The sequence below is a fragment of the Schistocerca serialis genome, chromosome 1 (genome assembly GCF_023864345.2).
Source record: "Schistocerca serialis cubense isolate TAMUIC-IGC-003099 chromosome 1, iqSchSeri2.2, whole genome shotgun sequence".
Taxonomy (NCBI): Eukaryota; Metazoa; Arthropoda; class Insecta; order Orthoptera; family Acrididae; genus Schistocerca; species Schistocerca serialis.
In genome coordinates this window covers 748,994,610-749,009,913 of record NC_064638.1, presented here as the reverse complement: position 1 = coordinate 749,009,913, position 15,304 = coordinate 748,994,610, and the positions used below count along the sequence as shown (strand labels likewise).

Below are 15,304 nucleotides of genomic sequence, written 5' to 3'. Positions count from 1 at the left end.
GTGAAATAATTCCACCAGAGGTCATGCATTATGAACGGGTGCTCGATCATGCTGAAAGATGCAATCGCCATCCCTGAATTGCTCTTAAACAGTGGGAAGCAAGAAGGTGCTTAAAACATCAATGTAGGCCTGTGCTGTGATAATGCCAAGCAAAACAACAAGGGGCGCAAGACCCCTTTATTATAAACACAACCACACCATAACACCACCACCTCTGAATTTTATTGCTGGCAGATGTCATTCACCGGGCATTCGCCATACCCACAGCTTGCCATCAGATCGCCACATTGTGTACTGTGATTTGTCACTCCACACAACATTTTTCCACCGTTCAATCGTCCAATGTTTATGCTCCCTACACCAAACGAGGCACCTTTTGGCATTTACCAGCGTGATGTGTGGTTTATGAGCAGCTGCTCGACCATGAAATCCAAGTTTTCACACCTCCCGCCTAGCTGTCATAGTACTTGCAATGGATCTTGATGCAGTTTGGAATTCCTGTGTGATGTCTGGATAGATGTCTGCCTATTACACATTACGACCCTCTTCAACTGAAGGCGGTCCCTGTCATCAACAGACGAGGTCAGCTTGTATGCTTTTGTGCTGTACGTATCCATTCACGTTTCCTTTCACTATCACATTGGAAACAGTGGATCTAGGGATGTTTAGGAGTGTGGAAATCCTGCGTACAGATGTATGACACAAGTGACAGCGAATCATCTGACCACATTCAAAGTCCACGAGTTTCGCAGAGTGCCCCATTCTGCTCTCCCACAATGTCTAATGACTACTGATGTCACTGATATGGACTACCTGGCAGTAACTGGCAGCACAATGCACCTAATATGAAAAATGTGTTTTTGGGTGTGTCCGGATACTTTTGATGTTATCTACAAACTGTATGTCTACCTTTTAATTTTTGAACCTAAAAAAGTGACTTCCACAACTTCCAATACACAAAACTGTATCCTCAATATTAGAGAGAGAGAGAGAGAGAGAGAGAGAGAGAGAGAGAGAGAGAGAGAGAGTAAAAAACAGTCTACAATAATGAATATACAGATGTGTCGATAACAAGCCACACTACTATATAACAATGTGAAAAGGCATCCAGATTGTAGTGATCTACTGCATCCCAAAATGGTATTTCATTTTTGAAGCTGTTCATGGATGGACAGTATTTGACAAAAACTCTATCTCCCTACAGGTTTGTAAAGCTTTCAAACAACACAAAGCAAACTACAAAGACACTCATTTGTAATGCAAGATGCACATACTTATATCATTTTAAAAGTATCACACATAAACAACTGCTAAAAGTCCAAATGGTTATTCTAAATAAAAAGCAACATATATAGTTTCTTTTTAAATCATGAGTAACAAGTGATACTGAAAGGCTGTTAACACTGAATTTAGGAAACTAAATTGTTACACTAAACAAGGGCACTTAAAAAAAAGAATGAGGGAATAAACTATAAATGTGCTTACTACCTCCAGGAAACACTGCTACGCAAGTGCACAGAGCAATGTTGCGACATCCAGAGGAAGCATAGAACAATACAACCAGACATTAGCACTAGTTGAGAAAAGTCAGCCTCGTATAATTTTTGCATTTTACTGATACTCAAATATTATCATATAGGTAAGTCTGTACTTGACAAATTTTGTGAATTTAGTTTTCTGTATTATTTTCTATAACATTTGCATTGTCTAAAGTGAAAGCAATAATGAAATAATTAAACAGAAATTACTAAGAGAAAAGCTAATAAGAAGAACACTGTCATATGTGTGCTTTAATCTTACATTCTTGCAGCATGAATGCATTGATATTACAATGAGGTCCTAATGATAGAAGCACTGAATCCTAAAAGTCAAAATTAAAATGGAAATAAAGATATAATAGTATGATGATCTTTTACTTGTGTTAGTACTTTACAATATAAAATGTGAGACAATGCCTCATGAGTTCAACAGTATTATAGTATTCCATTCTGTAATTAGGTTAATTTTGTGGGGAGCTACCTTTTGAATGTTTCATTACACAAGCTTATACAATAAAATCAGTTTAGGGTTATGTCCTATTTTATATTACAATCCTGTATGAATGATACAAATAAATGACAATCAACTGGGAAATTCTCAAGAGAAGTCAGGCATAATCTAAACTTAAACCCCATTTATTTTTATGAACTTCAAGATAATGTATGTTAGAATTGAGTTTGTACAATGTACTTAAAGCTTATTATGTACTGCAACTTGTACATACTACTCATTCCAGAAAGGTATACATCAAATGCAGTGTTCAACTCTGTCCTCTAATGACAAAATAAATTTACTGGTTGTTGTTTTCACTAACAAAACCCACCTTCCCAATTTATCCTGTCAATAGTTAGCTCCATCATGTAACAACAGAATACTGGTTGAATTTATTTATCATTTTGATTTGTTCCATTTTCATTAACGAGGGATCTGATGTGACCTTTTTGTGTAAGACTTGTTGCCTTGAACCAGTTTCTACAAACTAACAAACTTGCTCTTTCTCCAACCAGTGAAGCGGTTCGCTCAGCCAAGTATAGCATGGCTTACAGTCTAAAACAGCATCCAAAACAGTTCAATGTTGTATTTTTGTTGAACACAAAGCAATGACTAAAAATTATAGAACAGAGATTTCAAACAAAAATTTATATTTCCACTTACTCATTACTCACTGGTTTTAAAAGCTCTGTTTTGGTTTTTTTTGGTATCTTCTGTACTGATAATGACATTTTTGAGGAAAATGAACTTCCAGTTCTTCACCACTCTGACAAAATAACTGTGTCTGTCTTCTATTCTTAGTAATGGCACCGACTGCCATAGAAGAAAAATAAAATAAAATTCAGTGTTACTATCTTTTATTATACAGTTAACCTTTTTTGCTTCTAGTGTTACACTTTTTGTAGCATCAAGTGCTCTACTAGTTGTGATCACTTACACATGCCTGGAGTTTTGTTTTTTTAGTGAAGGAAACTGCTTTGTTGCAAATATTTTGTTATTTCTATTGCTGCAAAGTTTTGTTGCAAATATTTTGTTATTCCTATTGCTGAAAAGTTTTTATATCTTTCAAAGTAGCCACTGGATGAAGGATTGGATTTAAAGAGCATGTCTTTAAGTAAAACACATTTTTCTGTACATGTCTGGCATCTCCTCACCACTGCACAGTGTACATTATTTTGACATCATGAAGAGAAAACAGAGTTGTTTCATTTCTCAGAATGTTGCTCCAAACTTTACTAAAAAGCTCCTCACAAAGTGTCTTTCTGTATGTGGATGTGTGTAAAATGTCAACTGCCTTGTCTTCCTGGCACTGCTTGCACAATATAAAACTATTTACTATTCATTCCTTCCAACTTCAACTGTTACTGGACAAAATCACATTAGAAATGGAACAACTACCTCTGTCAATAGTCCTCTCTTCTCCTCTCTGTCACAGCAACCGTCAGTTTTTCACTTTTTGCACTACAAATATTATTTGCTCTATGTGCTCACCATAAAAAACTACCTCTTACATTGCATGCTAATATTATCACACCAGTGTCTCTCAGGAAAGCACATACATCATATTTCTTCATTTTAATTTCATTTTGTATTTCTGCAGACATGACAGCTCTTTTGTTTCACACAGCTCCTGTCAAATTCTTCAGCAATTCATGTACCAAAATCGTATTTGTGCACAATCTAGCTACAAATGCAAGCTAACTGTTCCATCAAAATTCTCCAAACAGCAACACTGAGTTCATCACCACTTACTTCATGATATTCACCACTTCTGTGACAATTTCCCAAATAATCATCATCAATTGGCTTGCTGACAAATTCTTCACCTGCGAGATGACACATGAAAGCTAGACTTGTCAGTCACATTGAGATGTTTCATAACTTCACTCAACAATGGTCAGTTTCGATGGAAATGCTATGTCTGCTGGTTCGCAGTCTGCAGTCACTGGACAGTGGCAATGAAAGTAATGTGTTCACATTAGAATTTCAATATTATTTAGTGGAATTTTTCACAAACAGTGTTTAAACAATGGCTTGCAAGGTGGCACCAAATCAATGGGATATTAGTGTCATGAAGAGAAGATGTCAGCCATGGAAGTTCTACAACAAACTCAGTAAGCCTTAGCACTCGTATTGGAAAATTATTAACTCCAGAGAGGTGGAGGAGTACATGCTCCGAAACAGCTAGTAACTTAGAAAAATGTTTGTGATCTGCATCTGTAAATATACGTATTATTTTATCTCATTCTGGAAATTTATCAAAGAACAAAGTAGAATTTCCTTCACACTTCAGAGATGTACTTGTCCTCTTACAAGTCCTCAGCCACTGGTTCACTGAGTTTTCATTCCTTCCTCATCCTACTTAGTGAGTATTTTTCTGTTCTGTAACTAACTTTTTCTTACTTTTCCCAGTGTAACAAGACATTCAGCATGTCTCATTTTATTAGCCATTATTATCCTACACTTTTCATTTTCAGTTGAACTACGATTGCATTTTCTGACTAATATGAAAATTGTCAAACATTTTTAAGAACTTTTACTTTCTCTCATTCTGAACAACCATATTATATTCTGTCGGCCTGGATTTTAAATTTCAATGATATCAAAATCCATTATCTTTATTAATTTATTATACGTAACAAACAAAAACAGACTCCTCTAGAGACTATACAATTTTCATTTTGGGTATAGAACTTAATTTTTATATTAAAACAAGAATGTAAGTTTAGGAGGCAAGGGGTACTTCAGCCTTCACTGATAAATGTTGATTGTTACTTGGCTGGTTCCACTGTTCCACTGAAAAGGTTATGACTGGGTACTCCTTCTTAGGGTGCTATCATTTTGACAGGGACTTGATGCGATATCTTAAACCATTTGTGAGATGGGACAGGTGTCCGAATGGTTCACTCCGCACATGTGGAGACCAGTATACTGCACACATGCATTTTCTTTTGATTAGAAATGGATATGAATTTTCTCCCAAGTTGGAAGAGAGGTTCACTATGTTAGCAATGTGTGATCTGGCAGGCATCAAAAGTGAACTCACAGTGGCTTCTATTTTTCACTGTGAACTATCCGAGTTTAATGTAGTGGGTTGTTTGATTTTGAAATATCACAAAATATCTGCACCCACTGTTGAAAGGTTAGGCAATTCAAATGGGGATAATGTGTGATGCAAAGGACTGCAGCCAGTGACTGGCTCATTACACTGGGTGGACAGCAGAGCAAGCATGCCAGCTGTTATGCAGACCTTCTCAAACAATCTCCAAGGAAAGCACATTTTTAATTGTATGTGTTTTCAGTAATTTGGTCCACATTGTTATTGTTGTCTTGTTCTAGTCAATGCGGTTCTGAACCCCCCCCCCCCCCCCCCCAGTAACTATTCCTTGATGTTTCTGGATGTGTTCTTTCAACTTGCCCCTTCCATTAGTCAATTCACTAAACTGTCCGTTAGTTACACAATCTATTGAATAAATCTCCAGCATTTTTCTTATTAAAATTTCTATTCATCTCTTGTCACGCTACAAGGTGCTAGCCAAAATTTTCGGGACTGGTGCTGTCATAAGTTGAAAACCTTACCTTTGGACTAATGCTCACAATCACCCTCAAAGTAGTTCCCATCCGCACGTACACACTAGTCCCAGCACTTCCGCCACTGGTCAAACATTCTCTGGAAGTCCTGTTCTTGAGGGTGTTTATCACCACCAGCGATGCTTCTTGAATCCTCTCTACAGTGTCAAACCGACATCCTTTCAACTTGAGTTTCAGTTTTGGGAATGGTTCAAAGTCGCAAGGTGCCAGATCTGATGAGCACGTTGGGTGGGGTACAATTGCCATGTTGTTTTTTGCCAAAAAGGTCTTGGTGACCAAGGACGTGCGACAGGGTGCGTTGTTGTGATGCAGCAGCCAGTTTCCTTGATGCCAAAGTTCGGGTCGTCGTCGCCGCACGTTTTCATGGAGCCATCGCAAAACGCCACAGTAGCATGCGGAATTCACTGTTTGGTTCCCTTGGTAACAAAGAAAACGATGATCACGCTTTTCACTTTGCTCTTCACCTGCCCTCGCTTTTTTGGGCCTTGGAGAGCCCTGGCTCTTCCACTGGGACAATTGTTGCTTTATCCCCCAAACACTTGAATCATTGCAAGGATCTCCATAGCACTTCTCCAAAGATTCACACAGAATTTGATACACACGCACTGTTCTATTCGCAGATCCATCGTAAAATCGCCACACACCAAACGCAGAGTATTATGGAAATTACTGTGGACATGCAACACGTCCTCCCAGTTGAATGGCCACTCCGCACACTGACTCATCAGATATACAGCTCTCACCACCTAGCAGTACAAAGATCTACTACTCCTACTTTCCAGATGGCGGCACCAGTCCTGAAAATTTTGGATTTCACCTCGTATTTATCACACAGGTTTGACTTCCATATAAGGCCACACTAGTGACAAATACTTTCTGAAAAGCTTCCTAATACTTAAAATGTATATTCCATGTAAACATATTTCTCTTTTTTACAAAAGCTGTTCTTGTTACTGGCAGTTTGTATTTTATTTTACCCGCTTCATTTCCAGCCCTGTCCACTAACTTGCTGCCCCATATGACAAAACATCTTTTACTTTTTAGTGTACAATTTCCTAATCTAATTCCTTCAGAATTATCAGACTGAATTTTATTGAGCTCTATCACTCATATATACATTAATCTTATACCATATTTTCAAGACACTAATAATTCCATTTATATGATTTTCAAAGTCCTTTACCACCTGTGACAGAAGTACATGGTTATCAGCACACCCCACAGTTTTCATTCCGCTCTTCCTGAATTTTAATTCTTTATTCCATATTTCTTCTTGGTTTCCTTTACTACTACTTGCTGCATGTAAAAACTGGATAATATGGGAGTTCAGCAGCAACCCATCTCACTGCCTATTCAACACTATCATATCGTCCCTGACTTTTGCAACTGTATTCTGCTTTCTGTATAAAGTGTATGTAAGCTTCACTCCCTGCATTTTATTACTGATGCCTCCAGAATTTAAAATAGTGTATTTGTCTTTCTTCAGCCTTCTTCATAGGTTATTTATAAGGTCAATATTGCTTCGAAAATTTTTCAGAACCCAAATCAGTCTTTCTCCACGTTGGCTTTTACTAGTTATCCCACTATTCTGCAGATATCTGTGCTATTACCTTGCAGCCAAGACTTATTAAACTGATGGTTGGTAGAACTCATACCAGTCAGTACCTTCCTCACTACTGTACAAGAATTATAGCACTCTCTTCCTGTCTGAGGATATTACGCCTGTCTCTCATCTCTGTGTGGGGAACTACTAAATAAAATTTCTGAATTATACGGTGTCTCAGCTTTGTTAATGACAGATGTCATTTAATCGCCATGATATATACATTCTGGGTAAATATAGTAGTACGTTACTTGAAGTTAAAATACTTTCTAATTGTTCCCACACATTTTCTGGCGCCAAAACAGGAAACAAGCAACATGGATGAGGACTTTTTGAACCTATAGGGCAGCTACAATAGTTCAAGAGGACTCCCACATCAATTCTGAGTACCTACAAGGAGGAATTTCTTCATGCATAACATACAGTGCATGCTCCCAGCTCTGTCATCTACATATTGTGGCCTTCAGCTTATTTTCATCCAGCTTACTGCTTGTAAACTAGCTGATAGAATAATATTTAAATAGTGTGTAGAAGAATGATCTGATTACATAACAAGTGCATAGCATAAATTGTCTTTCCAAGTTAAAATATAAACAAGGAACACAACATTCCAACGCTACACACTTCAGTAATCAAATACATTTTTTTGATGACTTCACACCCAAAAATGAGATAGAATATATTAGCAGTTGTCTGCAGGAACTTTGGCTAGTTTAATGACCTTGGATGACACTATCAATGACTGACTTGATGACACAGATGTCTTACATGTGAAGACTATACAAACTCTGAAGCATGTGAATTGAAGGCCAAATATAATACTGAGGGAAGACATCCAGTTGCCATGACTGGCAGGATGACTTCAGAGGGTTTTTCACGCAGTTCTGTAGTCACACACCACTGATCAAGTCAGAGCCATTTTCCAGTGACACTGAGGAACAGACATATTTTTTGGGAATAGTTTGAATCCTCTGTTGATGCAGACCCGAACTTGTCAACTGTCACCAAACATATATTTACCTGGACGGGGAATTCAAGAGTTTGGTACAAGGCACTGCTGCAACTGCAGCTGCTTACGAACAAACCAAGAAAATTTTATGTGCACATTATGGTTATACAAACAGAATTATCCAGGCACATCTTGACTATCTGGAAGATGTCACCCCTGTAACATCTGACTCTCCAGAATCCCTTAACAGTTATTGAACACAATACGTGCATTCAAGCTCTACAGGCACTAGGAGAGAATGTAGAGACTTACTAGTCACATTTCAATTCCAAAAATACTTCATACTTTCTTGTACGACATATTTAGATGCTGAATAATTAAATACTTGTCAGAAGGGAACATACTTTAACTGATGAAATTCCTGTCAGAAGAGGAAGAAGGGGCACTGACAGATCAAAAGATCTGTGGGGAAAGTTGCAGATTAACATTGTACCATATACAGTGGCCCTCAACGTTCGACCTAAATCAGGATGTGCAGCATGCAAGCCCGTACAGAAGGTAGATGTCTTTTGTGCATTTTGTGAACACCTTGGTCACAGGGACAAGACAGCAAGAAAGTGAAGGTTATTCAGGTGAGCCTCAAGAGTTTGAGATGTAGCAATATGTGCTTTCTTTGCCTCAACCAGGGTCACACACAAAAGGATTGTAGAAAGAAAGGAAAAGCACAATGCCTCTTTTGCAAGAAAAGCCCATCAAAAATCAGTGTGCAATAACATTTTACTTCATCGATTACTCCTACCAAACACAGTTCAGTAGTCAATGTGAATATCGGATGTTCAGGATTTACTTATCTTCAGTGTGTATTTTACAAGGTCTATAGGTGTAAGACTTACACACTGCATTTTAGATAGTGGCAGCAAATCTAGCTTCATCGGTAGATCACTGATTGGCAATTTACAACTGGAATTTGAGTCTTTATGCACTATATCACACACTTGTTGTTTAGGCCACGTGACGCTGAGAAGCATATGGAACAATTCTCATGTTTCAGTTACAGCATTTGTGAATTTTCACTCATTTTTTAGACATTCTGTTAGTATCTCAAGATTTCCCAAGGCAACACATTACTAATTTACAACTGGCTGATCCCACAGAGGGATACAATGATCTTCCCATAGAGCTACTAATTGGAACTGATGACTTTAAAATTGTTAAGGACACCTTCAAAATTTGGATGGATCCTTAGCAGAAACCACCCAAGGATTTTGTAAATCAAGCTGCTGCTATCCTCATAAACCTGCCATTTATTCAAGCACTTGTCAACACAGCCTGAAACTTCTGGGATTTAAAGACAATAGGAATACCTGGCTATCAGGACTGACCAATCACTGAGAAAGATTCAGCAGTTCTTTGGGAAGTTCACGCTTCCTATTCTATCGGGGATCTGTGAAGGGTAATGTGTCTTCCAACAAAATTAACAGTCATTCTTCCAAGTAATATCTTTGATGATGAAAAATGCTTCCCACTTTGCAGAGGCATTTAGAGAAGAATGACATCTTCAATTCCAAATACGAGACACAGATGTCAAATCACATCTGAAATGAATATTTCATTCTGGCTCCACAGCAAAATTTTCAGTCAACACCTTTCATTTGCCTTATCAAATAGTGATGAAAAAGAGAGAGGGAAGGATCACGTGGCGAGTCATATTCAAAAACTTTACATGAAGAAATCTGCCCCTGACTTAATGTCATCCTGGAAGCAGGGATAACCTTTGTGCCGAAGTAACCGCAGTATTCAAGAATTTTAGAATGCAACGTTTTGCCATCATAGCAGATATTACCTAGGCCTTTTTGGCAGGTTTTCTCCATCCAGACATCAGAGACCTAGTGAAGTTTTTGTAGTGCAGCAACCATAATCAATGATCACAAATGAAGCAAACATCATACAAAGAAGAGCTACTTGCCAATTTAAATGACTTCCCTTTGGGCTTAAATGTAGCCCATTCCTACTTTAGCTGCAGTGAGTGAATTAGCAGGTTCATACCAACCACAGTTTCACATTGTTAGTGCCTAATTAGATTGTAACACTTATATGGAGGACTGGGCAGCAGGCACAGCAGGAAAAAAAAAATGTTCAAATGGCTCTGAGCACTATGGGACTTAACTTCTGAGGTCATCAGTCCCCTAGAACTCAGAACTACTTAAACCTAACTAACCTAAGGACATCACACACATCCATGCCCGAGGCAGGATTCGAACCTGCGACCGTAGCAGACGCGCAGTTCCAGACTGTAGCACCTAGAATTGCTCAGCCACGACGGCCGATCACAGCAGACAAAAATGGTGGTATAGCTGTTTACTATTGGCTAATCTCACTCATGAATCAAATCAAGCTGCCTACGTTGCAATGGGCAACGAACTCTCAGCAACTGGTCGGAAACTGGAAATCAAAAGGACAACTGATCACAACAACTTCTCATATGTGGAAGTTTAGTGGGATGGAGTAGACGATAATTGTGTGTGGATCAGTCTGAAAATATCAATAAAATATCACAGTTGGTAGTGATCAAAATAAGTTTGTTACAAGCAGTCACTAGTTTTTATGAGGCACCCACGATAGAAAAAAATTTGTTTAAAGATACTTGGATACTTGAACTAGGGTGATCTGGAATTCTGCCTCAGCCTCTAGCCACTTGGTGGCACACTTGGATGTCAGCCCTTCAAAGCCTATCACACACTTACGAACCATGCAAGCATAGGTGCAGTCCTGTAGTCAGATGCACTGTAAAAATTAAATCTCACATCAAATTGGTGTGTCACAGAAGTGCATGAATACCCACGAAGAGCGTTATGCAGCCACAACTGCAATTTCTGACAGCATTAACGAGGATGAGACTTTTACATTACTACTTCAAGGGTACCAAGACAGAAATAAGTAGAGCAACTATGATCTGACTCCATGGTGACACTTGCTTGGCTAAAGGGTAATCCCCATACTTGAAAATCTTTTGTATGCAACAGGGCTATGGAAATTCAAAGGTACACCTCACCATCCCAGTGGGCGCATTATTCAGGTAGAGAGAATTTTGTGCATCATCTATCAAGAGCCAGAATTCCTCAAGCCTTACACACAATGACATATTTTGGAACATATGGAAGCCTTGGCTTTCACAACAGCCCTGTCAATAGCCAAATGAATGTCTACACCTGCTTTGTTGCCAAACTATAAAAACTTACATTTGCACCCACAGATTCTCCTCGAGGAGACACCCCAGTCACTGACAGATACTGAAAGATTTAGTTCCTTCTGGAAACTACTGCAAATAACAGATAACTCTCTTCAACTGACATGGTGAATTTACCGTGGAAGAAATGGTAGCAGCTTGACATTGTTGATTTGCAGGGCCATTGTATGCCACAGTAGGAAGAATCAAAATTAAAGCCTATACTGTGCTGTGATGAGAACCATTCACCTAGAGCTAGTCCACAATGCATCAACCGATTGATTCCAGGTTGTCACTATAAAGACATATTGGCAGACATGATATTCAACAAACCTTTTACAGTGACGATGCGCAAATGTTCCAAACAAACAACAAAGAGATATTGGAACTGTGGTCAGCCATCTCTGATGATAAGACCCACAAATACTTCGCTCAACAAGGCATAGCTTGGAAATTTATAGCTCCACAGGTGGCTTGATGGGGAGGATTCTGGCAAAAAATCATTGGCTCAAACAAAAGATGCCCCTCGAAAGTACTCTGAGTATGGACGAAGAAGGGCTGGTGACTGTACTTGTGAATACTGAAGCTGCCCTGTACTCATGGCCAATTCTCAAATTGAAGATAAAGTACTCACTGCAGCACACTTACAATACTGCCAACAGGACCTGAACCACCAACTGTAGAAGACTTGATGAGGGAGTTCAGACTCCATTAGAAAATGGCACCAGTTTTTTGGAAGCATTGGAGTAAGGAGTATCTTGTGCTTTTGTGCAGCTTTCACTAAGTCAAACACCCAAATGGAGGACTGGTAAGGATCCAAGTAAGTGACATGGTTCTTCTGCACAATGTAGTTCTTCCACAGCACATATGGAGAAGCCAAGACTTCAGGACCTGAAAGACGACAGAGATGGAGTCCCATGCACCGCCATCCTTGTAACTGCCAATGGAAGACACCTCACACGACCTGTCCAGCTGGTCATGCATCTGGAGGTAGACCAGATTGGGGAGGATTTGGGGAATTGATAGAACGATGTTTCTGAATTGTGTTGTACCTTTACTTTGTTAATGACATGTTATCTTACGTCCATGATTTTTATGTTATTTGACATTAAAATACTTTTTAATTGTTCCCACACCCTGTATACTAGATGGTACAGTTTTGTCACAATAGGCTGTCCCAACAATCTTCAAAATTCTGAGGATATCATTTCTACTCCAACTAACCTTTACAAAAACCAAATTTTATCAATTCTAGTTTATACAGTTTTCCATATGCTGTTGTGCTCTTCAGTCTCAAGACTGGTTTGATGCAGCTCTCCATGCTAGTCTATCCAGTGCAAGTATCTTCATCTACGAGTAACCACTCCAATTTACATCCACTTCAACCTGCTAGCTGTATTTATATCTAGGTATTCCACTACAATTTTTAGCCCTCACACTTCCCTTCATTAACAAACTGACTATTCCCTGACGCCACCAGATTTGTCCTAACAACTGATCCCTGTATTTAGTCAAGTTGTACCATACATTTCTTTTCTCTGGGATTCTGTCAGCTACGGCCCAGCAACCAGCCACACAGCAATGCGCCATGATTTCCGCCCTTCCAGGATGCCAGCAAAACCACCATGGAACATCACACCACAGCAGCTGCCACAGTACCAGGTGGCACTATGTTCACTGTATGCACCACTGCTACTATTGGCATTATCTCACCTCCGCAAGACATGTGCAACCACTACACTTTGCTGATATTATTTCACCATGTGACTTACAGGACACCGCCTGGCCTCCCTGCAGCCAGTGCATGTCAAGATTCACAGTTTTTTTAGATTAATATCGACGGTTACGTGGTCTGTCAATCAGAATTCCATTCACTGAGCACATAGTACTTCCAGGCTTTACATCAGCCATGCCATGGCCTATCAGTCAGAGGCTATGGCCTCATGCACGGACATTGTAAGTGCATTGTTCAAAGACTACATCCACGTATGAACATATACCAGCTATGTCACTGGTACCCTGTATGGACAGACGAATATACTAAACTCAGTGACCATGGCTGGTATAAATGATATGGCTCCTAACTTCTGAGAAACTGTTACTCTATATTGTTTCATTCTTGTATCATATCTGGACAATCTTTTAGTTGGGTTATTCTGAAGCTGCTTTATGTTGAACTTGTTTGATGTGTTACATCAATAAAGTTTCATTATTGTGACTTCTGAAATTTTCCCGGCGTATTTCTTCTTCTAATAATTTCTGGGTATGCAGCCGGATCCCGTCGACATTCTGCCAAGTGTGGCAGAATGTCGACGGGATCCGGCTGCATACCCGGAAATTATTAGAAAAAGTTTCATTATTATTTGGCTACCTGCGCACATCCATTCATAAGTAGCACGCATTCATAAGTAGCACGCATTCATAAGTAGCACGCATCATCCACAAATGAACTTGACAAATTCTGTACCTCACTCATTATTAGTTATTCAATTTATCCACCCAGTCTTAGGCATTCTTCTACAGCAACATTTTTCTAAAGCTTCTTTTCTCTTTTTGTCTGAAATGCTTATCATCCAAGTTTCACTACCGTACAATGCTACGTTACAAACAAATACTTTCTGAAAATACTTCCTGATAGTTAAATTTATATTTGATGTTAACAATTTCTTGTTTTTCAGAAATGCTTTTTGTTATTTCCTATCTGCAATTTATATCCTCTCTACTTTGGCCATCATCAACCATTTTTCTGCCCAAACAGCTAAAATCATCTAATACTTTTAGTATTTCATTTCCTAGTCTAATGCCCTTGCTTGACTTGACTGCATTCCATTACCCTTGTTTTAATTTTGTCGACATTCATTTCATAATCTCCTTTCAAGACACTATCCATTCTGTTCAACTGCTCTTTCAAGCCGATGGGCCAGAATTGTTATCGGCAAACCTCAGAGTTTCTATTTCTTCTCCCTAAATTTTTCAAATTCCTTTTCCAAACATCATCTGCATTTCCTTTACAGATTGAACAACATTGGGTATCTGCAACAACCCTGTCTCACACCTTTCAACTACTGCTTTCCTTTCATGTCTTTCAACTTATACAACAGATATTCAATACATAATGCAACACATTCTTCTCCTGAAGGCAGGTGGGTTTTATTCAGGATTCTGATACTCTACATTTTTTTCACTATTTTGGCTACAAAACCCTATTTTTCAACATAATCTCTGTCCAATGCAAAGGCCTTATGCCACCTTGCCCAAAGGGCTTGTATGCCTGCAAGGTACCACTCTTCTGGTCAGCGTCAGAGCCGACATATTGCTGCATCAATAACCTCCCCACCATCCACGTACTACTTCCTGCAGAATGCAACCTTGCCGGTTGAAGTGGCCAAGCGGTTCTAGGTGCTACAGTCCGGAACCGCGCGACCGCTACATTCGCAGGTTCAAATCCTGCCTGGGGCATGGATGTGTGTGACGTCCTTAGGTTAGTTAGGTTTAAGTAGTTCTAAGTTCTAGGGGACTTATGACCTCAGCAGTTGAGTCCCATAGTGCTCAGAGCCATTTTGAATGCAACCTTCATTGGGCCAAGAAGATGGAAGTCTGAAGGTGCGCAATCTGTGGTGGAGAAGGAAGAACAGTACAACGAAGTTTTGCAAGTTGCTCTCAGGTGTGCATACTTGTGTGAATCCTTGTGTTGTCATGGTGAAGGAGAAATTGAAATTTTCTGGGCTGTTAGGCTGCGTCATATTTCTTCTAAATAACCGATGTTTTGACCCCAAGGTTCTGGTTGACTTTTCTGAACGGTACCCCTTTCCCTAAACATGTCCAGTCCTTTTCCTTCACTTCTCTTCCTCCCCCATCAACTCTTCTGCCAGGAGAAAGAGTCACTGGCTCTGAAAGGTTGTGT

General features: G+C 39.3%; 1 protein-coding gene across 13 annotated transcripts in view; it reads right to left on the bottom strand.

The window, feature by feature from the left end:
- LOC126481976 (C-Jun-amino-terminal kinase-interacting protein 4) overlaps positions 1–15,304 on the bottom strand; it is a 271,973-nt gene that overhangs the window by 100,807 nt on the left and 155,862 nt on the right. For 10 of the 13 annotated variants that reach the window (XM_050106008.1, XM_050106016.1, XM_050105951.1 and 7 more), the window contains one exon: positions 1,489–1,503. The exons of the other annotated variants lie outside the window; for them this stretch is intronic. In XM_050106008.1, the coding sequence (XP_049961965.1) occupies positions 1,489–1,503 (15 nt within the window). The remainder of the gene's footprint in view (positions 1–1,488; positions 1,504–15,304) is intronic. 13 annotated transcript variants of the gene reach the window in all.